Genomic DNA, 15,632 nt, shown 5'->3' with positions numbered 1-15,632 from the left:
TATTTCGGTAGGAAGAATGAGGAGAGGCAATATAAACTAGAGGGCATAACTCCAAAAGGGGTACAGGAACAGAGAGATCTGAGGATATATGTGCACAAATCATTGAAGGTGGCAGGGCAGGTTGAGAAAGTGGTTAGAAAAGCAGATGGGATCCTGGGCTTTATAAATAGAGGCATAGAGTACAAAAGTAAGGAAGTCATGATGAACCTTTATAAAACACTGGTTCGGCCACAACTGGAGTATTGTGTCCAGTTCTGGACACCGCACTTCAGGAAAGATGTGAAGGCCTTAGAGGGTGCAGAAGAGATTTACTAGAATGATTCCAGGGATGAGGGACTTTAGTTATGTGAATAGACTGGAGAAACTGGGGTTGTCCTCCTTGGAATAGAGAAGATTGAGAGGAGATTTGATAGAGGTATTTAAAATCATGAAGGGTCTAGTCAGAGTGGATAGAGAGAAACTGTTCCCATTGACGGAAGGGTCACGAACCAGAGGACATAGATTTAAGGTGATTGGCAAAAGAACCAAAGGTGACATGAGGAAAAACTTTTTTACACAGCGAGTGGTTAGGATCTGGAATGCACTGCCCGAGGGGGTGGTGGAGGCAGATTCAATCATGGCCTTCAAAAGGGAACTGGATAAGTACTTGAAAGAAAAAATTTTGCAGGGCTACGGGGATAGGGCGGGGGAGTGGGACCAGCTGGATTGCTCTTGCATAGAGCCAGCATGGACTCGATGGGCCGAATGGCCTCCTTCCGTGCTGTAACCTTCCAATGATTCTATGATAGACCAGAGAAATTGAGTCAAGAGAGAAAGAGAGAGCGAACATACAGCGCGGAGAGAGAATTTAGAATAATGTATTGGTTCAAGCAGTGAAACAGACTGAATTGAGAGATCAGCAAAAAAGCAAAAGACAGGGGATACATAAAATCTTCATATAGCAAACGCATAAAGGAACAATAACAGACATGACGGTTAGGCAGAGAGAGAGAGAGAGAATATGAGGAGCAAAGAGTTATCTGACAGGAGAATATACAGACAGAGAAGGTACTGGCTAGAAATTGAGAGTGTGATTGACAATATAAAGAAAGCAGAAACAGAGATCAAATATACAAAGCCTGATGTGGGAAGTCTATTCCTGTCTCAGCGACATTGCTACAGGATCATAAATACCTGCACACTTCAAGGGCAACTGCGACAAAGGCTGATGAACATAATAAGGAGAAGCTATTAAACCTTCTGATGCTTTGTTTACTGAATATGGACGGGAGATAAGGAAAGAGAGAGAGTTGTACATCTCTTGAAATCAGTAGCATCGTTGGGAGGTGAACACTTTTGGCTCTGCGATCTCTGATCATCACTTGCCACTATCCAGCATGTTCCCCCTCAACAGTCAAACATGCAACAGACAGCAGGAAGGCATCCTGCGAAAGATGGAGGGCAGCAAGCAGTAGGCATACTGACAGAGAAAGATCACCTGGAAAAATGGATACAGAGATGAACAAGAGGAGCAGGCGGTGAGAGAAATGACAGCGAGAAGACCTGGCAATTTAACTCAAATGTAAAGAGAAAAATAGGGAATAGAGAGAGAGTGAGAGTAAACTAGGGATAGAGATGGAGATTGAGATAAAGAGAAATAGGGATAGAGATAGATAGATATAGGTATCGATAGAGATACAGGCATAGAGATAGAGATAGAGAGAAATAAATATAAAGATAGAGATAGAGAGATAGAGAATGATATAGAGACAGATGGACAGAGAGATACAGGCAGAGATAGAGAGAGACAGAGATATAGAGGTAGAGGCAGAGATAGAGAAATAGGGATGGAGATAGATATAGGGACAGATGGACAGAGAGATACAGGCAGAGATAGATAGAGATAGAGACAGAGGCAGAGAAAGATAGAGATAGAGATAGAGAGATCGTGGCAGAGAGAAAGAGAAATAGAGATAGAGACAGAATTAGAGATAGGAACAAAGATTGAGATAGAGACAGAAATAGAGGCAGAGAGAACCTAAACAATTGTACAATCTACAAGAAAAGAGCAAAATAAAGGATGAACGAATGTAACCAGACAGAGAGAAAGTAGATGAAGTTAGAAACAGGAGACAGACAGAGAGATGGAGAGACAAGGAGACAGATACAAAAATGTGGAGGGTCAGACAGACAGAGATAGTGGGACATGCAGAGAAACAGAGACAACGGACAGAAAAATGAGAAACAAACGCATGAATGGACAGACAGACACAGGCAGAGAATGAGGCAGATGGATTCAGTGACAGGATCCTGTAAAATGACATTGATTGTAAAATGTGCCAAATATATGCTCAGAATGCTGAGTTTGGCAGTATGTTCAGAACAAATTCACAGGGCTGATGCATTGTCAGGAACCTGCAGCAATGAAGGAAGGGAGGCACTTACAGGGAGATCAGCAATACGAGTAAATGTTAATAAATTCAAGTAACTAAACATACCTGTAAATGCAACCAATATCATTGAAACTCGACTCAAAGTGGCACAGAGAAGCATTGGTCACGAAGGGAACATCCCAAATATATAGTGAACAATAGTCATAAAAGGGAAGGTGCCAACACACAGACATCCTACACAGGGGATAAAGTCAGCATTGCTTAACCGGAAACTCAAGTGATTCCAAAACTAACGTGATGGGACCAAACAAGCCCTTGGTGTCAGAGAGAGTGTGGGAGAGAAGAGAGAGAGAGAGTGCGGGAGAAGAGAGTGATTGAGTGTGGGAGAGGATAAAGAGAGTGAGTGTAGGAGAGGAGAGAATGTGGGAGAGGAGGGAGAGGAGAGTGAGTGCGGGAGAGAGGAGAGAGAGTGAGTGCGGGAGAGAGGAGACAGTGAGTGCGGGAGAGAGGAGCGAGAGTGAGTGCGGGAGAGAGGAGAGAGAGTGAGTGCGGGAGAGAGGAGAGAGAGTGAGTGCGGGAGAGAGGAGAGAGAGTGAGTGCGGGAGAGAGGAGAGAGAGTGAGTGCGGGAGAGAGGAGAGAGAGTGAGTGCGGGAGAGAGGAGAGAGTGAGTGCGGGAGAGAGAGTGAGTGCGGGAGAGAGGAGAGAGAGTGAGTGCGGGAGAGAGGAGAGAGAGTGAGTGCGGGAGAGAGGAGAGAGAGTGAGTGCGGGAGAGAGGAGAGAGAGTGAGTGCGGGAGAGAGGAGAGAGAGTGAGTGCGGGAGAGAGGAGAGAGAGTGAGTGCGGGAGAGAGGAGAGAGAGAGTGAGTGCAGGAGAGAGAGTGAGTGCAGGAGAGAGGAGAGAGTGAGTGCGGGAGAGAGGAGAGAGAGTGAGTGCGGGAGAGAGGAGAGAGTGGGTGTGGGAGAGGAGAGAGAGTGAGTGAGGAGAGAGAGTGAGTGTGGGAGAGGAGAGAGAGTGCGGGAGAGAGGAGAGAGAGAGTGAGTGCAGGAGAGAGGAGAGAGAGAGTGAGTGCAGGAGAGAGAGTGAGTGCGGGAGAGAGGAGAGAGTGAGTGCGGGAGAGAGGAGAGAGAGTGAGTGCGGGAGAGAGGAGAGAGAGTGAGTGCGGGAGAGAGGAGAGAGAGTGAGTGCGGGAGAGAGGAGAGAGAGAGTGAGTGCAGGAGAGAGAGTGAGTGCGGAAGAGAGAGTGAGTGCGGGAGAGAGGAGAGAGTGGGTGTGGGAGAGGAGAGAGAGTGAGTGAGGAGAGAGAGTGAGTGTGGGAGAGGAGAGAGAGTGCGGGAGAGAGGAGAGAGAGAGTGAGTGCAGGAGAGAGGAGAGAGAGAGTGAGTGCAGGAGAGAGAGTGAGTGCGGAAGAGAGAGTGAGTGCGGGAGAGAGGAGAGAGTGAGTGCGGGAGAGGAGAGAGAGTGAGTGTGGGAGAGAGAGTGAGTGAGTGTGGGAGAGGAGAGAGAGTGAGTGTGGGAGAGGAGAGAGAGTGAGTGTGGGAGAGGAGAGAGAGTGAGTGAGGAGAGAGAGTGAGTGCGGAAGAGAGAGTGAGTGCGGGAGAGAGGAGAGAGTGGGTGTGGGAGAGGAGAGAGTGAGTGAGGAGAGAGAGTGAGTGTGGGAGAGGAGAGAGAGTGAGTGTGGGAGAGGAGAGAGAGTGAGTGTGGGAGAGGAGAGAGAGTGAGTGTGGGAGAGGAGAGAGAGTGAGTGTGGGAGAGGAGAGTATGGGAGAGGAGAATGAATGGGGTGGGAGAGGAGAGTGAGTATGAGAGAGGAGATTGAGGGAGAGGCGAGAGAGTGTGTGGGAGAGGAGAGAGATTGGGTGTGGGAGAGGAGAGAGTGAGTGTGGGAGAGGCGAGATAGTGGATGTGGGAGAGGAGAGAAAGTGAGTGTGGGAGAGGAGAGAGGGGGAGTGTGGGAGAGGAGAGAGGGGGAGTGTGGGAGAGGAGAGAGGGGGAGTGTGGGAGAGGAGAGAGGGGGAGTGTGGGAGAGGAGAGAGGGGGAGTGTGGGAGAGGAGAGAGGGGGAGTGTGGGAGAGGAGAGAAAGTGAGTGTGGGAGAGGAGAGAGGGGGAGTGTGGGAGAGGAGAGAGTAAGTGTGGGAGAGGAGAGAGTAAGTGTGGGAGAGGCGAGATAGTGTGTGGGAGAGGAGAGATAGTGGAATGTGGGAGAGAAGAGAGTGAGTCGCTGTGGGAGAGAAGAGAGTGAGTGGTAGAGGAGAGAGAGTGAGTGTGGGAGAGGGGAGTGAGTGTGGGAGAGGAAAATGTGGGAGAGAGGAGAGAGTGAGTGTGGGAGAGGAGAGTGGGAGAGAGGAGAGAGTGAGTGTGGGAGAGGAGAGAGAGTGAGTGTGGGAGAGGAGAGTGTGGGAGAAAGGAGAGAGAGTGAGTGTGGGAGAGAGGAGAGAGAGTGAGTGTGGGAGAGGAGAGTGGGAGAGAGGAGAGAGTGAGTGTGGGAGAGGCGAGATAGTGTGTGGGAGAGGAGAGATAGTGGAATGTGGGAGAGAAGAGAGTGAGTCGCTGTGGGAGAGAAGAGAGTGAGTGGTAGAGGAGAGAGAGTGAGTGTGGGAGAGGGGAGTGAGTGTGGGAGAGGAAAATGTGGGAGAGAGGAGAGAGTGAGTGTGGGAGAGGAGAGTGGGAGAGAGGAGAGAGTGAGTGTGGGAGAGGAGAGAGAGTGAGTGTGGGAGAGGAGAGTGTGGGAGAAAGGAGAGAGAGTGAGTGTGGGAGAGAGGAGAGAGAGTGAGTGTGGGAGAGGAGAGTGGGAGAGAGGAGAGAGTGAGTGTGGGAGAGGAGAGAGAGTGAGTGTGGGAGAGGAGAGTGTGGGAGAAAGGAGAGAGAGTGAGTGTGGGAGAGAGGAGAGAGAGTGAGTGTGGGAGAGGAGAGTGGGAGAGAGGAGAGAGTGAGTGTGGGAGAGGAGAGTGGGAGAGAGGAGGGAGTGAGTGTGGGAGAGGAAAGTGTGGGAGAGAGTGAGTGTTGGAGAGGAGAGTGTGGGAGAAAGGAGAGAGAGTGAGTGTGGGAGAGAGGAGAGAGAGTGAGTGTGGGAGAGGAGAGAATGGGAGAAAGGAGAGAGAGTGAGTGTGGGAGAGAGGAGAGAGAGTGAGTGTGGGAGAGGAGAGAATGGGAGAAAGGAGAGAGAGTGAGTGTGGGAGAGGAGAGTGTGGGAGAAAGGAGAGAGAATGAGTGTGGGAGAGGAGAGTGCGGGAGAAAGGAGAGAGAATGAGTGTGGGAGAGGAGAGTGTGGGAGAAAGGAGAGAGAGTGAGTGTGGGAGATAGGAGAGAGTGGGAGAAAGGAGAGAGTGAGTGTGGGAGATAGGAGAGAGAGTGAGTGTGGGAGATAGGAGAGAGAGTGAGTGTGGGAGAGGAGAGAGTGGGAGAGGAGAGGCTGAGTGCAGGTGATGAGAGGTTGAATGTGGGAGAGGAAAGAAGGAATGTAAGAAAGGCAGGGGAGATGATTGCGAACTGGACAAAGGGATGGATAGCGGGGGGGGGGGGGGGGGAACATGGGACGGAGCGAGTCGGGATGAAAAGGAACAGCTCACACACTTTAATAAAGTATTCTCCGTACAGTTCGAGGTGACATGAATGAGATGTCCAGAGGGACCGAGAGAGGACGGGGAGACGGGAGCGGGCGGCGCGGTCGGGAGTTTCAGCACCAAGGGGCTGGCGGACAGCTCCGTGCGCTGGGGCGGTGGGGAGAGGGAGAGGGAGAGGAGGGCGGAGCGAGCCTGGGATACTCACCGCTCACTGGGTGCAGGCAGCAGGCGAGGAGAAGCAGCATCGGCCGCGGGTGCAGCGGCGAAGAACCCCGGAGCCCGGGCGACATCTCTCGGGGGAGCGGGGAAGCCAAAGGCAAAGGCAAAGCCGGAGGAATCGATCAGCTCGTCCACACACCCACCCCCACCCACTAAAATAACAAATCACAGGGAGAGCAGCCCCGGTCCGGAGCGCCTCCGCTGCCCCTCTCCCATTCTGCAGCCCAGCCCAGCCCACCCTCACTACAATGACATACTCCACAAAACGCAAGGGCTTCTCAAGAGCTCGGCTGTGCTGTGTGTCTGTGTGTGTGGGAGGGGAGGGGAGGGAGGGAGGGTGCAGGCAGACAGACGAATGCATTGGTGCGGACCGCGCGTCAGTCAGTCAGGGAGGAGGGCGGGACCTCGTGTGGGTGGAATCGCCTTATATTCCGATTTAAAACAATTTGATGCATTGTGCCTGAGCGGCAGCCTCTGAGCCGTCCGACGCTTTTTTTGTGGGCTCGACTCCCTCCCCAGCTGAGTGCTGCACTGTCGGAGGTGCCGCCTTGAGGATGGGACCTTAAACTGAGGGGTGGCGGTGGGGGTCCTGCCCTCTCAGGAGATCCACACTTGGAGTACTGTGTACAGTTCCGGTCGCCCTATTATAGAAAGGATATTATTAAACTAGAAAGAGTGCAGAAAAGATTTACTAGGATGCTACCGGGACTTGATGGTTTGACTTATAGGGAGAGGTTGGATAGGCTGAGACTTTTTTTCCCTGGACAGTAGTAGGTTGAGGGGTGATCTTATAGAAGTCTATAAAATAATGAGGGGCATACATAAGGTCGATAGTCAAAATCTTTTCCCAAAGGTAGGGGAGTCTATAACGAGGGGGCATAGATTTAAGGTAAGAGGGGAGAGATAAAAAAAGGGTCCAGAGGGGCAATTTTTTCACTCAAAGGGTGGTGAGTGTCTGGAACGAGCTGCCAGAGGCAGTAGTAGAGGCGGGTACAATTTTGTCTTTTAAAAAGCATTTGGACAGTTACATGGGTAAGATGGGTATAGAGGGATATGGGCCAAGTGCAGGCAATTGGGACTAGCTTAGTGGTATAAACTGGGCGACATGGACATGTTGGGCCGAAGGGCCTGTTTCCATGTTGTAAACTTCTATGATTCTATGATTCTATCCCACGGCCACTATTTCAAAGACTAGAAGGGGGAAGATTGCTCCCCCCCCCTACTCAATATTTATCCCTCAACTAAGGTTACTAAAAGCAGATTATCTGATCATTTATCTCATTGCTTGTGGGACCCTCCCATTTGCAAATTGGCTGTCGTGTTTCCTACATTGCAACAGGGACAATACTTCAAATGTACTTCATTGGCTGTAAAGCACTTTGGGATGTCCTGAGGTCGTGAAAGGGGCTGTGAAAATGCAAGTCTTCTTTAATATTCGACAGGATTATCCTCCCATTTGCTAACAGTGTACTCAGTGCCCAGGTTTCTAATCCCCATTTTTATGTGTGAAAGGCTGGGTGCAATAATTGATAAGTAAAGGCCTGTAGATTGGCATGTTTGGCTCAGTATTAAAGACAATAAAAACTTGCATTTATAGAGGGCGTGTTATGAACTCAGGACGTCCAGACGGGGCCTTGGTTTAATGTCTCATGCCACCTACAGAACTTGCAATGCTCCCCCAGTACTGCATTGGATTATGTGCTCAAGTCCCTAGAGTAGGACTTGAACCTACAAACTTTCATAACTGAGAGGTGAGAGTGCTATCCATTGAGCCAAGGCTGACACTCGTTGATGTGAGGTGCTCCTCCCATGGCTCAGTGAGTAGCTGAACCAGGCCAAAGCAGGAAGATCCCAGGTGCAATCTCAGATCTGTACTGAGTTGGCTTGTCTCAGCCAGGGTGTTGGTAGGGATGTTGCAATTGGCCACAGTGCCTCCAGCTCAGGGAGGTAGAACCTGCGTTGACACTCCTGATTGAAATGAAATCCTGTGGAAATTGGGTGGGAGCAGGATCGGGCTAGGCTGTGATTCATCCATGGTCAAAGAGTCTACCAATGTCCAGGTCCACACAAAACCATTGGGATGAGGTTCATGTGGGAGACCCGTACCCTTGTGGGAGACCCGTACCCATGTGGGAGACCTGTATCCATGTGGGAGACCTGTATCCATGTGGGAGACCAGTGCCTATGTGGGAGACCAGTACCCATGTGGGAGACCCGTACCCATGTGGGAGACCTGTACCCATGTGGGAGACCTGTACCCATGTGGGAGACCCGTACCCATGTGGGAGACCCGTACCCATGTGGGAGACCCATACCCATGTGGGAGACCAGTACCCATGTGGGAGACCCGTACCCATGTGGGAGACCTGTACCCATGTGGGAGACCTGTACCCATGTGGGAGACCCGTACCCATGTGGGAGACCCGTACCCATGTGGGAGACCCGTACCCATGTGGGAGACCTGTACCCATGTGGGAGACCTGTACCCATGTGGGAGACCCGTACCCATGTGGGAGACCCGTACCCATGTGGGAGACCTGTACCCATGTGGGAGACCAGTACCCATGTGGGAGACCTGTACCCATGTGGGAGACCAGTACCCATGTGGGAGACCTGTACCCATGTGGGAGACCTGTACCCATGTGGGAGACCCGTACCCATGTGGGAGACCAGTGCCTATGTGGGAGACCAGTACCCATGTGGGAGACCCGTACCCATGTGGGAGACCCGTACCCTTGTGGGAGACCAGTACCTATGTGGGAGACCAGTACCCATGTGGGAGACCTGTACCCATGTGGGAGACCAGTGCCTATGTGGGAGACCAGTACCCATGTGGGAGACCCGTACCCATGTGGGAGACCAGTACCTATGTGGGAGACCAGTACCCATGTGGGAGACCAGTACCCATGTGGGAGACCAGTACCCATGTGGGAGACCAGTACCCATGTGGGAGACCAGTACCCTTGTGGGAGACCCGTACCCATGTGGGAGACCAGTACCTATGTGGGAGACCAGTACCTATGTGGGAGACCCGTACCCATGTGGGAGACCAGTACCTAAGTGGGAGACCAGTACCCATGTGGGAGACCAGTACCCATGTGGGAGACCAGTACCCTTGTGGGAGACCCGTACCCATGTGGGAGACCAGTACCCATGTGGGAGACCCGTACCCATGTGGGAGACCAGTGCCTATGTGGGAGACCAGTGCCTATGTGGGAGACCCGTACCCTTGTGGGAGACCAGTACCCATGTGGGAGACCAGTACCCATGTGGGAGACCCGTACCCTTGTGGGAGACCAGTACCTATGTGGGAGACCAGTGCCTATGTGGGAGACCTGTACCCATGTGGGAGACCAGTGCCTATGTGGGAGACCTGTACCCATGTGGGAGACCAGTGCCTATGTGGGAGACCTGTACCCTTGTGGGAGACCAGTACCCATGTGGGAGACCAGTGCCTATGTGGGAGACCTGTACCCATGTGGGAGACCAGTGCCTATGTGGGAGACCTGTACCCTTGTGGGAGACCAGTACCTATGTGGGAGACCAGTGCCTATGTGGGAGACCTGTACCCATGTGGGAGACCAGTACCCATGTGGGAGACCAGTACCCTTGTGGGAGACCCGTACCCTTGTGGGAGACCAGTACCTATGTGGGAGACCAGTACCCATGTGGGAGACCCGTACCCATGTGGGAGACCCGTACCCATGTGGGAGACCAGTGCCCATGTGGGAGACCCGTACCCTTGTGGGAGACCAGTACCTATGTGGGAGACCAGTGCCTATGTGGGAGACCTGTACCCTTGTGGGAGACCAGTACCTATGTGGGAGACCAGTGCCTATGTGGGAGACCCGTACCCTTGTGGGAGACCAGTACCTATGTGGGAGACCTGTACCCATGTGGGAGACCAGTGCCTATGTGGGAGACCCGTACCCTTGTGGGAGACCAGTGCCTATGTGGGAGACCCGTACCCTTGTGGGAGACCAGTGCCTATGTGGGAGACCTGTACCCATGTGGGAGACCAGTGCCTATGTGGGAGACCCGTACCCTTGTGGGAGACCAGTACCTATGTGGGAGACCAGTACCTATGTGGGAGACCAGTGCCTATGTGGGAGACCTGTACCCATGTGGGAGACCAGTGCCTATGTGGGAGACCTGTACCCTTGTGGGAGACCAGTACCTATGTGGGAGACCAGTGCCTATGTGGGAGACCTGTACCCATGTGGGAGACCAGTACCTATGTGGGAGACCCGTACCCTTGTGGGAGACCAGTACCTATGTGGGAGACCCGTACCCTTGTGGGAGACCAGTACCTATGTGGGAGACCTGTACCCTTGTGGGAGACCAGTACCTATGTGGGAGACCAGTGCCTATGTGGGAGACCTGTACCCATGTGGGAGACCAGTGCCTATGTGGGAGACCAGTACCCATGTGGGAGACCAGTACCCATGTGGGAGACCTGTACCCATGTGGGAGACCAGTGCCTATGTGGGAGACCAGTACCTATGTGGGAGACCAGTACCCATGTGGGAGACCAGTACCTATGTGGGAGACCAGTACCCATGTGGGAGACCAGTACCCATGTGGGAGACCCGTACCCATGTGGGAGACCAGTACCTATGTGGGAGACCAGTACCCATGTGGGAGACCCGTACCCATGTGGGAGACCAGTACCTATGTGGGAGACCCGTACCCATGTGGGAGACCCGTACCCATGTGGGAGACCAGTACCTATGTGGGAGACCCGTACCCATGTGGGAGACCCGTACCCATGTGGGAGACCAGTACCTATGTGGGAGACCCGTACCCATGTGGGAGACCCGTACCCATGTGGGAGACCAGTACCCATGTGGGAGACCAGTACCTATGTGGGAGACCCGTACCCATGTGGGAGACCCGTACCCATGTGGGAGACCCGTACCCATGTGGGAGACCAGTACCTATGTGGGAGACCCGTACCCATGTGGGAGACCCGTACCCATGTGGGAGACCAGTACCTATGTGGGAGACCCGTACCCATGTGGGAGACCCGTACCCATGTGGGAGACCAGTACCCATGTGGGAGACCCGTACCCATGTGGGAGACCAGTACCTATGTGGGAGACCAGTACCTATGTGGGAGACCAGTACCTATGTGGGAGACCCGTACCCATGTGGGAGACCAGTACCCATGTGGGAGACCAGTACCCAAGTGGGAGACCCGTACCCATGTGGGAGACCAGTGCCCATGTGGGAGACCAGTACCCATGTGGGAGACCAGTACCCATGTGGGAGACCCGTACCCATGTGGGAGACCCGTACCCAAGTGGGAGACCCGTACCCATGTGGGAGACCCGTACCCATGTGGGAGACCCGTACCCAAGTGGGAGACCCGTACCCATGTGGGAGACCCGTACCCATGTGGGAGACCCTTCAGGGTAGAAAACTGAGAGAAGGGTGGGGGGAGGAGAGGCAGAAATGTTTGTCAAAGCTTTCTGTTTACTTGCGGACAAGCACACAGCGATGAGGCAAATCTTACTGGAACGGGTATCCATGCTTGATCAAAACAACACATGGGCTTTCCTGTGTTTGCTGTACCTTTAAACAGTAAAAGGTCTGTCAAACAATGTCACCAGGAAGTCCCTTGAAAAGCAATCCTCACAACACCAAACGTGCTTGTTGTGTCTGTCGGGTGGGCTATAGGGTTGGTGAATAGGAGCTGTTCTCCCCCTGTGCTCAGACAGCGGTTGATCACCCTCGGTGATACCTGGCTCTCGTGGGCCGGCATGGTAATACTTTCAAACGTTTGTTAGGAGACATGGTCACGAAAGGGTTACTAACTTCAACACACAGACAGGCAGAAAAGCTCCCTCTGCGCCAGAGCTAGAGAGAGATAGAGAGAAAGAAAGGTTCCATTCATTAGTAGTAAGGCCTTGAAGCCTCTTTTAAGATAAGCAATCTTTACCCTGTGAAAGAACGCAGCCTGGCACTAGAGAGAGGTCGGGAAGTTGAGAAGGTGGGAATGAAGTCATCTTCACCTGTGTCAATCAATCAACGGTATAACTTTACCCATTGGTCATATATCTTGTAGTTTAGAGGTAGCTGCAAGCCTTATAAGGGCATTTAGGTGAGTGATTTGTAGCCCAGAAAGGTATAAAAAGTGGTGAATTGTGACAGGACTTTGGATTCGACCCGGGAAGTTTAAGTTCAAGGTGCTGTATCTTCGATAGACCTCGTTTCCCAGAATCAGGTTATCTCGATTTTGTAAGTACTTCACCTTATTTGGAGGATCACACTTTGAATGTGTGAAACTTTGCTTATGTGTGTCTTGTCTCACCACCATTGAATGAACTCACCTAAAGCCAGCTCGCTCTTATGGCCCCCTAATCACCTTCAGGTAGACATTGTTTCTGTTACTGAATCTATTTCAGTATTCTGTTACTGTGCTTTCTGTTACTGCTTGTCCGACATCAAGTGGTGGATGAGTCACAGTATTCTGCAGCTTAACACAGGCAAGAGCGAAGCAATGCAGTTCAGCTCCCACCAGCAACTCCACATCTTAACCCTCAGTTCAATTGCTCTCCCCACCTGCTTAATCATACCGGTCCCAGCAACCCCGGTGTCCTGATAACCCTCAACTCCACATCATTGAATGATACAGCATAGAAGAAGGCCATTCAGCCCATCGTGCCTGTACTGGCTCTTTCAAAGAGCTATCTAATTAGTCCCACTCCCCTGCCCTTTTCCCCCATAAACCCTGCAAATTTTTCCTCTTCAAGTATTTATCCGGTGGTCCCACTCGCCCTCTGAGCAAGGGAGCCAATCTGCAGCACTTTATTTAAATATTAAACTATTTAGGGGTCTAGACCATTAGTGAGACCCATATACATCCTCATAGAGCCCAGTATATTGCCACTCACTCAACATACCTGGCCCCAATATTACAATGAATCCCACAGGAGCCCAAGGAGGAGAAACTCCCAGCTCTGCCCCTAATTTCACCCCTTGACCATTATTTGCATTGTAAAGAGGTTGACAGAAGTTCTGCATCTTACGAGGTGTTGAGGAACCTTCCAGAGATGGTGGAGTTACAGCATGAGACCAGCAAAACTTCAGGGCAGAGATAGTTTATCATTCCATCTATCATCCTCTTTCCCTTGGCTCTCATTCCCTTTCAGTTCCCCGATTCTCTCTCTCTCTCAATATTCATGGCAACAACCATCTGCGAAACCCTACTGGCATCATTTTAATGAAATAAGATTTCATGCAGTCTATAATTTGAGCCATGTCTATATAATTAAAAGTTTGCCGAACACCCATAGGGCAGAAAATGCTGATTGGGTCAAATGTCCCAGTCATTTAAAAAAAAACAGCCAATCACACCCAAAAAAAGTCATCCCAACTCTTCTTCATAATGGAAGAAAATCATCAATGGGTACAGCCAATCAGCAATCAGTGACCATCGCAAACCCATCCACATTTTGAACTTTTTTTTTCAATTTCATTTTATTGAAGAAAAGAATTGCCAAACATCAGTGAAACTCAACGTTCACCCATGTGGTCCTTCCCTCTATCAGGTGCCTCAGGCTGGTCTCCAAGTCCATCCGTGGAGCTTTGATCCGTGAGATGGGCTTTAAATCCTTCCTGCGTCGGAGTTAAAGTTTGGAGAACTTGAGCACCGTACTGTGGGTCAGTCTCGGACTCCACTGCAGGGCACCGTTTCAGATAAAAGTGCAGGAAATTCTTTTCTTTTGGAACTGAAGAATTTATAGGTTTCCGACTCGTGACGAAGTCCAACTGAACTCTGCTGTGATGCGTGCAATCTTGTGGCAGGGCGATCGGGACCAGGGATTAGGGAGGCTGCATTTGGGAACTCGGGAGCAAGAAGGAAGAGCACTTTCCCTAACTCTGCCCCAACTCCAATTCCTAGATTTTCCAACTGCATTCCCCCCCACACTAAGTACCTCCAGCCTTCCTATGCACCAACTCCAAAGCCCCACCTGCCCAGCCTCAGCCCTGCTTTCCTGCCCTGTCTACTTAATAGCGGCTCCCCACTTTCTCTCTCTCCCAAACATCCCAGAAGGTCCCAGACAACTTGATCCCACCTCTGTCCTGGTATATGTCATCGATCATCTTGCTCTGCCCTCTTCTCTTTAGAAAAGTAAGAGGTACAACATTGGTAAAGGAATCTGTGTGGGAGCCATAGGGACAGATTGGAAGACACTCAGATGGGGGAGGAGATACAAGGAAATAGGGAGAGAAAAGTCTGAGTCAAAGAGGGAGCTTTGGGCACCCCAACAAGAAAGGTGTGTAAGAGGCATACAGAGTGAGATAAAAGAGCAGAAAAAGGTGCAAAAAGATTCACAAGGATGATACTAGAACTGAGAGGATATCCTTTATCAGGAATGGCTGAACAGGTTGGGGCTCTTTTCTCTAGAAAAGAGAAGGCGGAGGGGTGACCTGACAGAGGGTCCTCAAAATGATGAATGGGTTTGATAAGGTAGACATAGAGAAGATCCTTCCACTTGCGACAAAGAGAAGGATAAAAAGAATGCGAGAGAATAGGAAAGAATGAGTAAGGTATTTGCAGAAAGAGAGATAATTTGTTTTTCTCTATGCACCTCACCCCAGGAGATTAATTGGAAGATTTCAAATTATGTTGTTGTTTCAATCAGTCGAAAATCCAAACTTTTTAATTTATATTGTAAATATTGCTGCTATTTTTCTCTTTGCTTATTAGAATCTCACGGTATGTAATGGGGCAGGGAGCCATCTAACTCTATATAGAAAATTGGAGCTGGAGCAGGCCATTCGGCCCTTCGAGCCTGCTCCGCCATTCAATATGATCATGGCTGATCCTCTATCTCAATACCATATTCCCGCTCTCTCCCCATACCCCTTGATGCCTTTTGTGTCTAGAAATCTATCTAGCTCCTTCTTAAATATATTCAGTGACTTGGCCTCCACAGCCTCCTGTGGTAGAGAATTCCACAGGTTCACCACCCTCTGAGTGAAGAAATGTCTCCTCATCTCAGTCTGAAATGTTCTACCCCATATCCTGAGACTGTGACCCCTCGTTCTGGACCCCCCAGCCAGGGGAAACATCCTCCCTGCATCCAGTCTGTCTCGCCCTGTCAGAATTTTATACGTTTCAATGAGATCCCCTCTCATTCTTCTAAACTCAAGTAAATACAAGCCTAGTCGACCCAATCTCTCCTTATACAACAGTCCTGCCATCCCAGGAATCAGTCTGGTGAACCTTCGCTGCACTCCCTCTATGGCAAGTATATCCTTTCTTAGGTAAGGAGACCAAAACTGCACACAATACTCCAGATGTGGCCTCACCAAGGCCCTGTATAACTGCAGTAAGACGTCCTTGCTCCTGTACTCAAATCCTCTTGCAATGAAGGCCAACATACCATTTGCCTTCCTAACTGCTTGCTGCACCTGCATGTTTGCTTTCAGTGACTGGTGTACAAGGACACCCAGGTCCCTTTGTACAT

The 15,632-nt window shown here is 50.9% G+C and overlaps 2 protein-coding genes across 3 annotated transcripts in view; one reads left to right on the top strand and one right to left on the bottom strand.

Moving 5' to 3' along the window:
* tmem8b (transmembrane protein 8B) overlaps positions 1–6,397 on the bottom strand; it is a 173,951-nt gene extending 167,554 nt beyond the window's left edge. The window contains exon 1 of the mRNA XM_067982071.1: positions 6,140–6,397. Within this exon, the coding sequence (XP_067838172.1) occupies positions 6,140–6,224 (85 nt within the window). The 5' untranslated portion in view covers positions 6,225–6,397. The remainder of the gene's footprint in view (positions 1–6,139) is intronic.
* Positions 1–15,632, top strand: part of LOC137320706 (polymeric immunoglobulin receptor-like) — a 788,493-nt gene that overhangs the window by 472,844 nt on the left and 300,017 nt on the right. The window lies entirely within an intron of this gene.

This window comes from Heptranchias perlo, chromosome 4 (assembly GCF_035084215.1).
Source record: "Heptranchias perlo isolate sHepPer1 chromosome 4, sHepPer1.hap1, whole genome shotgun sequence".
In the NCBI taxonomy this organism is placed as follows: Eukaryota; Metazoa; Chordata; class Chondrichthyes; order Hexanchiformes; family Hexanchidae; genus Heptranchias; species Heptranchias perlo.
This window is presented reverse-complemented; position numbering and strand designations above follow the sequence as displayed.